Source organism: Bufo bufo, chromosome 3 (genome assembly GCF_905171765.1).
Source record: "Bufo bufo chromosome 3, aBufBuf1.1, whole genome shotgun sequence".
NCBI classification, from domain to species: Eukaryota; Metazoa; Chordata; class Amphibia; order Anura; family Bufonidae; genus Bufo; species Bufo bufo.
In genome coordinates, this window is record NC_053391.1 from 674,338,853 (window position 1) to 674,348,343 (window position 9,491).

The 9,491-nt window shown below is 44.5% G+C and overlaps 1 protein-coding gene across 1 annotated transcript in view; it reads right to left on the reverse strand.

Annotated features, from left to right (window-relative positions):
• The window catches only part of CCDC81 (coiled-coil domain containing 81), a 48,286-nt gene that overhangs the window by 36,820 nt on the left and 1,975 nt on the right, over window positions 1–9,491 (reverse strand). Inside the window, exons 3-4 of the mRNA XM_040422644.1 lie at window positions 4,446–4,507; window positions 2,479–2,635 (exon numbers count right to left, since the gene is read on the reverse strand). Of these exons, the coding sequence (XP_040278578.1) occupies window positions 2,479–2,635; window positions 4,446–4,507 (219 nt within the window). The remainder of the gene's footprint in view (window positions 1–2,478; window positions 2,636–4,445; window positions 4,508–9,491) is intronic.

A 9,491-nucleotide genomic window follows, 5' to 3' on the forward strand; every position in this document is an offset into this window, starting at 1 on the left:
CCCAAAAAAAAAAAAAAAAAACTATGGCCCTCAGAATATGGGGACACTAACACATGATTTTTTTTTGTTTAAAAAATGCATTTATTGTGTAAAACTTAAAGAAATAAATAAAAGTACACATATTAGGTATCGCCGCGTCCGTAACAACCTGCTGTATAAAACTATCATATAACCTAACTCCTCAGGTGAACATGGTAAAAAAATTAAAATAAAAATTGTGTCAAAAAAGCCATTTTTTGTCACATTACATCACAAAAGCGATCAAATAGTCATATGTACCCTAAAATAGTACCAATCAAACCGTCATCTCATACAGTCACCCAAAAAATTAAAAAAACTATGGCTTTCAGAATATGGAGGCACAAAAAAAAATCATTTTTCAAAAATGTTTTAATATGTAAAACTGAAACAAACAACCAAAAAAAGTTGTCATATTTGGTATTGTCGCGTCTGCAACAACCTGCTCTATAAAAATAGCTCATGATCTAACCTTTCAGATGAACATTGTAAAAAACAAAAAATAAAAACGGTTGCAAAGCTATTTTTTTTTACCTTGCCTCACAAAAAGTGTAATATAGAGCAACCAAAAATCATATGTACTCTTAAATAGTACCAACAATACTGCCACCTTATCCCGTAGTTTCCAAAATGGGGTCACTTTTTTGGAGTTTCCACTCTAGGGGTGCATCAGGGGGTCTTTAAATGTGACATGGCAACTTAAAATTATCCCAGTGAAATCTGCCTTCCAAAAACCATATGGCGTTCCTTTCCTTCTGCGCAATGCCGTGTGGCCAAACAGCAGTTTACGACCACATATGGGGTGTTTCTGTAAACTACAGAATCAGGGCAATAAATAATACGTTTTGTTTGGCTGTTAACCCTTGCTCTGTTAGCGTAAAAAAATGGATTAAAATGGAAAATCTGCCAAAAAAGTGAAATTCTGAAATGTAATCTACATTTTCTTTTAATTCTTGTGAAACACCTAAAGGGTTAACAAAGTTTTTAAAATCAGTTTTGAATACCTTGAGGGGTGTAGTTTCTAAAATAGGGCCATTTATGGGTGGTTTCTATCATGTAAGCCTCACAAAGTGACTTCAGACCTGAACTGGTCCTTAAAAATGGGTTTTGGAAATTTTCTTTAAAATTTTAAGATTTGCTTCTAAACTTCTAAGCCTTCTAACGTCCCCAAAAAAAGAAAATGTCATTTACAAAATGATCTAAACATGAAGTAGACATATGGGGAATGTAAAGTAATAACTATTTTAGGAGGTATCACTATCGGTTTTAAAAGCAGAGAAATAGAAATTTTGGAAATTGCGAATTTTTCTAAATTTCTGGTCAATTTGGTATTTTTTATAAATAAAAGTGAAATATTTTTACTCAAATTTACCACTGTCATGAGGTACAATATGTGATGAGAAAACAGTCTCAGAATGGCCTGGATAAGTAAAAGCGTTTTAAAGTTATCACCACATAAAGTGACACTGGTCAGATTTGCAAAAAATGGCCTGGTCCTTAAAGGGGTATTCTCATCTTAATGATCACTGTTAAATCTGTTAATGATTTGACAATGATCATTTTTCTAAATACATGTTATTACCCAATTCCCACCCTTTTTTAGAAAATAAGTCCCCTCTTACCTGATGTTGTCTCCCCTGATTACGGCCACCTCTCCTGTCGAATCCCGCCGGGCCGCGCTTGCGCAGAAGAATGAAGATTCTCTCCCGGCCGGGCCGCGCAATGTCCTGAACGCGCACGCCGCCGCGCATGCGCCATGATGACTTCTTCCTGGCCAGTATAGTATAGAATCGCGTGCGCGTTCAGGACATTGCGCGGCCGGGCCAGGAGAAAATCTTCAGTCTTCTGCGCAAGCGCGGCCCGGCCGGGAGAAGAATCCAGGAAGTGAACGTCGCGCTCAAGGAAGGTAAGTATGAAAAGGGAAGATGAGAATACCCCTTTAAGGTTAAAAATGGCAGGGTTCTGAAGGGGTTAAAGGGCATCTGTCAGCAGATTTGTACCTCTGACACTGGCTGACCTGTTACATGTGCGCTTGGCAGCTGAAGGCATCTGTGTTGGTCCCATGTTCATATGTGTCCGCATTGCTGAGAAAAATGAAGTTTTAGCATATGCAAATGAGCCTCTAGGAGCAACGGGGGCGTTACCATTACACCTAGAGGTTCTGCTCTCTCTGCAACTGCCGCGCTCTCTGCACTTTAATTTACAGGGCCAGGTGTGACGACGCTTTCACTGTCTGGCCCTGTCCATTAAAGTGCAAAGACAGCACAGCCTCTAGGTGTAATGGCAACGCCCCCGTTGCTCCTAGAGGCTCATTTGCATATGCTAAAACTTCACTTTTCTCAGCAATGCGGGCACCAAGTGCACATGCAGCAGTTCAGCCAGTTTCATAGGTTCAAATCTGCTGACAGATGCCTTTTAAACATAACTATAAGAACATTCCCTAAATCTAAAGTTCCTCACCTGTTGTGAACACTTTGTTGAACTTCAAGCCATGAACTTGAGCAAGTTTTTCTGACAGAAGGAAGACTGGACGCTGTATGATGATAAACTTGTTGTTGCCGACATCTAATTTCTGTCTGGAGAGAGTAAATGTCCCCAGTCCTGGGATCTGCACCCCCTAAAACAAACAGGAGGGTAAGAGTTCTGTAAGAACACGGGGCCCAGTGGCATATCCATGTTCACTTTCATCTGATCCTAGGCCTATGTTACTTCTCTACCTACCGATCTTTAAGGCCCTGCAGGATTCCTTATTTCTGAAAAAAAGTTGTGTTGTTCTATACCAGGGATGCCCAACCTGGGGCCCTACAGCTGTTGCAAAACTACGACTCCCAGCATGCCTGGACAGCCTACAACTATCAAAGCATGTTGGTAGTCATAGTTTTGCAACAGCTGGAGGGCCGCAGGTTGGGCGTGCATGTTCTATACCCAGTAACTGTAGGTGCCACTATGTGCAATCTCTTCGCACTGTGCACCGATCACTCTGACTACAGTTCTTATGTATTGCATTATTATCATGACGCTGCCCCCTGCTGCAGGAGGCAACGGAACATTTTTACAAAAATTGTTAAGGCCATGGACACATTTGCAGACAGTCATCTAAAGAGCTCTGCAAATGATCATTATTAAAATCTGATTTGAGTCTCCATGGTTACAGACTACAAACAAACCCTGTGTAGTCTGATACCGCAGTCATCCTTCCATCTGTCAAGCAAGCAAAGGATCGGTGGGTGAAAATACGGCCTGTGGTTAGTGAAGGCGTCAACTCCAGCGTAAGTGGTCGTCAGCATTAGTGAATGGGTTAAGGTCAAAATCACTTGTGGCCTATGGTAGCAACTGGGTTCTGCAGTACCTGGTGTCCAACCCTGGTGGCACTGACTGAGGTAACTAGGAGCCACTATTATACTAAACACATATATATATATATATATATATATATATATATAAAAATATACACAGTACAGACCAAAAGTTTGGACACACCTTCTCATTCAAAGAGTTTTCTTTATTTTCATGACTATGAAGGCTTCAAAACTATGAATTAACACATGTGGAATTATATACATAACAAACAAGTGTGAAACAACTGAAAATATGTTTTTAGGTTCTTCAAAGTAGCCACCTTTTGCTTTGATTACTGCTTTGCACACTCTTGGCATTCTCTTGATGAGCTTCAAGAGGTAGTCCCCTGAAATGGTCTTCCAACAGTCTTGAAGGAGTTCCCAGAGATGCTTAGCACTTGTTGGCCCTTTTGCCTTCACTCTGCGGTCCAGCTCACCCCAAACCATCTCGATTGGGTTCAGGTCCGGTGACTGTGGAGGCCAGGTCATCTGGCGCAGCACCCCATCACTCTCCTTCATGGTCAAATAGCCCTTACTTTCAAAGTTTTCCCAATTTTTCGGCTGACTGACTGACCTTCATTTCTTAAAGTAATGATGGCCACTCGTTTTTCTTTACTTAGCTGCTTTTTTCTTGCCATAATACAAATTCTAACAGTCTATTCAGTAGGACTATCAGCTGTGTATCCACCTGACTTCTCCTCAACGCCACTGATGGTCCCAACCCCATTTATAAGGCAAGAAATCCCACTTATTAAACCTGACAGGACACACCTGTGAAGTGAAAACCATTTCAGGGGATTATCTCTTGAAGCTCATCAAGAGAATGCCAAGAGTGTGCAAAGCAGTAATCAAAGCAAAAGGTGGCTACTTTGAAGAACCTAGAATATGACATATTTTCAGTTGTTTCACACTTGTTTGTTATGTATATAATTCCACATGTGTTAATTCATAGTTTTGATGCCTTCAGTGTGAATCTACAATTTTCATAGTCATGAAAATAAAGAAAACTCTTTGAATGAGAAGGTGTGTCCAAACTTTTTGTCTGTACTGTATATAGTAGTGATAATGTAATAATACCGGTCACGTTACCTTCTGCAGAGACATCTGGTGCTCAACGAACTCAGAGACGGAAGCCCATATGGCGCAAACATCTGCAAAGAGAACACATTGTAATAGGGTCATAAATAGCAAACATTAAATGGGATGCCTGAGTTATATGAAGGTATTAAATAATGAAAAAACGTATACTTAACCTTCTGAACCCTCTCCATTCCAGCACCAATGCTCTATCCACCCCGGTTTGTTTTCATGACTGCAGCGGTGATATGTCTGTACAACACATGTGACCGCTGCAGCCAATTACTGGCTTCAGTAGACTAGTGCCGTATATCCCTGAGGCAATGATTAGCTGCAATGGTGACATGAGCTACAGGGGGATGTTAGGGTTGAGGCCCATAGCAAGATGTCATGTCTGCTCCAGTAGGCAGTGCTGGAACGGAAGGGGCTCAGAACAGTGAGTACACTTTTTATTATTTTAATATCTTCATTGTCTTTAACAAATTAACTCATAAAACCCCTTTAAAGAGGCGTTTATCATATGTAAAAAAAAATATATATAAATGGTGAGGCCTCAGTTTTACAATGGATTCTAAGGTACGGGAATAAATAGGCTTAAACAATGACAAGTGAATAAGAACTTTACTAAGCAGTGATAAAGACAGATACAGAAAAGGTATATAAAGATCACCTTCATCAACAATCAGTTATTCTGCAATCAGTCGGCAAGCCCCTCGCCAGCCGGTGCCCAATATGGCGGAATACAAAGTGATGAAGTAGATCTCACACAGACAAATTCTTTATTGGAGCTTCACTCTTACACTCGCTACTTTCACACTCCAGTTTGGTGCGGATCCGTCATGGATCTGCACAAACGCATCCGTTACAATAATACAACCGCATGCATCCGTTCAGAACGGATCCGTTTGTATTATCTTTAACATAGCCAAAACGGATCCGTCTTGAACACCACTGAAAGTCAATGGAGGACGGATCCGTTTTCTATTGTGCCAGATTGTGTCAGTGAGGACGGATCCATTTGGCTCAGTTTCATCAGACGGACACTGCAGTGTTTTGGTTTCCGCCTCCAAAGCGGAATGGAGACGGAACGGAAGCAAACTGATGCATTCGGAGCCGATCCTTATCCATTCAGAATGCATTAGGGCAAAACTGATCCGTTTTGGACCGCGTGTGAGAGCCCTCAATGGATCTCACAAACGGAAACCAAAACGCCTGTGTGAAAGTAGCCTTACATGCATAGAACTTTTACACCTGGCCCAGTGACACCACCACCCTAAGGCCCCATTCACATGTCCGCAATTTCGTTCGTCATTTTGCGGAATGGAATTGCGTACCCATTCATTTCTATGGGGCCGCACGATGTGCTGCCCGGATACGGACTTGGGGACCCGCACTTCCGGGTCCGCAATTCCGTTCCCGAAAAAAATAGAACATGTCCTATTCTTGTCAGCAATTGCGGACAAGAATAGGCATATTTTATTAGTGCAGGACGCACATTGCCGGTGTCCATGTTTTGCAGATCTGCAGATCCGCAAAACACGCTACGGACATATGAATGGACCCAAAAAAGGTCTCCAGTGTGCAGTACACAAGTCCTGGGTCAACCACTCATGAATGCGGTCTTGTACTTAGACACAGAACAATAGGGTTCAGGAGGAAAGTGTTTTTAATAAAAAATAAATAAAAAAAAAACAACCTAGAACGAGGGGGCACAATCTAAAATTAGTTGGGGGGAAAGATCAGAACCAGTGTTAGGAAATATTTTTACACCGAAAGTGTAGTCAAGGCTTGGAACAAACTACCAGCAAAGGTGGTTGGAAAATCTCCAGTAAGTGAGACCGGCTGGCTCGGGACTACCTGAGCATCCACACTGGAGCGGCATGGCAATAAGGAGGTGACTACTGTAAGGATTTTTTTTTTATTACCGTATTTTTCGCTTTATAAGAAGCACTTTTTTTTCCCCCAAAAGAGGGGGGGGGGGATGGCCGTGCGTCTTATAAAGCGAATACTAGTGAGCGCTTCCATGGAAGCGCTCACTAGTATGAATTAGGTTCCGGGAGAGGGGAGCGAAGCGCCGCAAGCGCTTGTAGTACTCACCCTCCCCGGTCTTTCTTGCTGGGGCCGGCGCTGCACTTTCCTGACCGAGTACAGCGTCAGGACGTAGTGCGCGCACTATGACCTGACGCTGCAAGCAGTCAGGTGACAGAGCAGCGCCGGCCGGGAAGACAGGGGAGCGCGACTTCTGCCGGAGGAGGAGAGGAGCCGCGGCGCAGAACAGGTAAGAGATGGTTTATATTTTAATCTGATCTGAGGTCTGATGGGGGTCTCACTATGTGGGCTGATGGGGGACTCACTATGTGGGCTGATCTGAGGTCTGATGGGGGTCTTACTATGTGGGCTGATGGGGGTCTTACTATGTGGGCTGATCTGAGGTCTGATGGGGGTCTCACTATCTGGGCTGATGGGGGACTCACTGTGGGCTGATCTGAGGTCTGATGGGGGTCTCACTATCTGGGATGATGGGGGACTCACTGTGGGCTGATCTGAGGTCTGATGGGGGTCTCACTATCTGGGCTGATGGGAGTCCCACTATGTGGGCTGATCTGAGGTCCGATGGGGGTCTCACTATCTGGGCTGATGAGGGGCTCACTATGTGTGCTGATCTGAGGTCTGGTGGGGGTCTCACTATCTGGGCTGATGGGGGACTCACTGTGGGCTGATCTCAGGTCTGATGGGGGTCTCACTATGTGGGCTGATGGGGGACTCACTATGAGGGCTGATCTGAGGTCTGATGGGGGTCTCACTATGTGGGCATCAGTGGGGCAATCACTATCTGAGCTGATGGGGCAATCACTGTGGGCTGATCTCAGGTCTGATGGGGGTCTCACTATCTGGGCTGATGGGGGACTCACTATGTGGGCTGATCTGAGGTCTGAAGGGGGTCTCACTATGTGGGCTGATATAAGGTCTGATGGGGGTCTCACTATGTGGGCTGATATGAGGTCTGATGGGGGTTTCACTATCTGGGCTGATGGGGGTCTCACTATGTTGGCTGATCTGAGATCTGAAGGGGGTCTCACTATCTGGGCTGATGGGGGTCTCACTATGTGGGCTGATCTGAGGTCCGATGGGGGTCTCACTATCTGGGCTGATGGGGGACTCACTATGTGGGCTGATCTGAGGTCTGAAGGGGGTCTCACTATGTGGGCTGATATAAGGTCTGATGGGGGTCTCACTATGTGGGCTGATATGAGGTCTGATGGGGGTTTCACTATCTGGGCTGATGGGGGTCTCACTATGTGGGCTGATCTGAGGTCCGATGGGGGTCTCACTATCTGGGCTGATGGAGGACTCACTATGTGGGCTGATATAAGGTCTGATGGGGGTCTCACTATGTGGGCTGATCTGAGGTCTGATGAGGGTCTCACTATGTGGGCTAATATAAGGTCTGATGGGGTTCTGACATGAAGGGCTGATGTGATGTCCTGATATTTATGGGGGTCTGATCTGACGTCCTGATATTTATGGGGGTCTGATCTGACGTCCTGATATTTATGGGGGTCTGATCTGAGGATCTGATATGAGGTCTGATGAAAAATATTTTTTATTATTTTCCTCCTCTTAAACCTGGGGTGCATCTTATCATCGGGTGCGTCTTATAAAGCGAAAAATACGGTATATTGCATTTGCTGTTATCCCATATATTATAGAGGAATCTACAGAATCATCAAGAACCTCAAGATATTTCATCAAGACTTGGGCTTTGTGCTCCAGTCCTGATATCCGCTGCACTGCCGGAGGATGCACCTGATTTATGACGAGACTCGGGCCTTGCATCCTCCAGCAGTCCGTGCGCCGAGACAGTAATCTACGGCATCTCACAGCTACTGTAGATTCCTGGCTTCATTTGCATCAGAAAACTGGCGTAAATGAACATAATGCCAGAGGAAAAGACTTCCTGTAATTATGTATTCCGCCCTTCCAAGATGCCAATGCATTACGCAAATTCCTTCCAAAATAATCTAAGTCTTTGAGTCATCGAATTCTCTTCTGCATTTCCTTATTTATATCTGATTCTGGGAAAGCTGGGTGCCATCCAGGCTTCCATAGGGGGAGTCCAGAAGAGCACATTTCATCTAGTGAAATCCTCAGCCCCCTTATCAGTACTTATCACTGCATAGCCCAGGCAGATTTTCTTTTCAGTGCCCGGGAAAGCTAGGTGTTAACCCTTTAAGAAGTTGACGTGGCGGCCATATTGGTTAGCAGACATAAAGAGGTATATTTTAGGAGCCTCGGATTTACTAGTGAGCTCGGCCGGAGAAGGACTGCAGGATCATGTGCCTGAGAGCGGCAGCTAATGGCCTAATTAGCAGCTATTAGATTTCTCTCTATTCAGTCTTCTACACGTGCGTGGCGGATTTATTTCCAGGTAACACAATATGGGCGCTACAATGATCCCAGTGAAACGAGTCGGCAGATCGCTAAGTGCAGCACTTTCCTCGCATTACCTATAGAGGATGAACGAAAGGGGCGAGGGTTCGGGGGTCAGGAGTAAGGATCCACTATGGGCAAAGCTGATCCGCTGTATTATGCCTAGTGTAGGCTCCGAGGGGGCGGAGAATGATAGAGTGATTTAAAGAGCACCAATGAGTGAGTCCCTGTATCATGCTCCGCCCCCGAGGACCCCGCATTCGGCATAACCCAGTGTGTCGGCTTTACTTGGAGTGTTTATTTACAGCTGGCCGTACATTCAATAGCGGCCGGGCAAATACTTGTGCGTACACTTATAACTGGATGCCTGGAGGACCGATCCTTGACTGATACATTGTAACAAATGATCAGGACAGGTGCGATGCAGCTGAAGTGTTTACCTCACAGAGGATCGTCCAGAGACACAATACTAAACCTCAGCTTTAGGAAATTTGCAGATCAGAAAGCTTTTCAGTCTGTGAAAGAATGTTCCCTTTCGCTGACAGCAAGCAGAGGTCTTGCAAACACAAACTATATTAGGAAGCTGAAAAATGTCAACAATTCATTTTGCCGTCCTGTATCTAAATG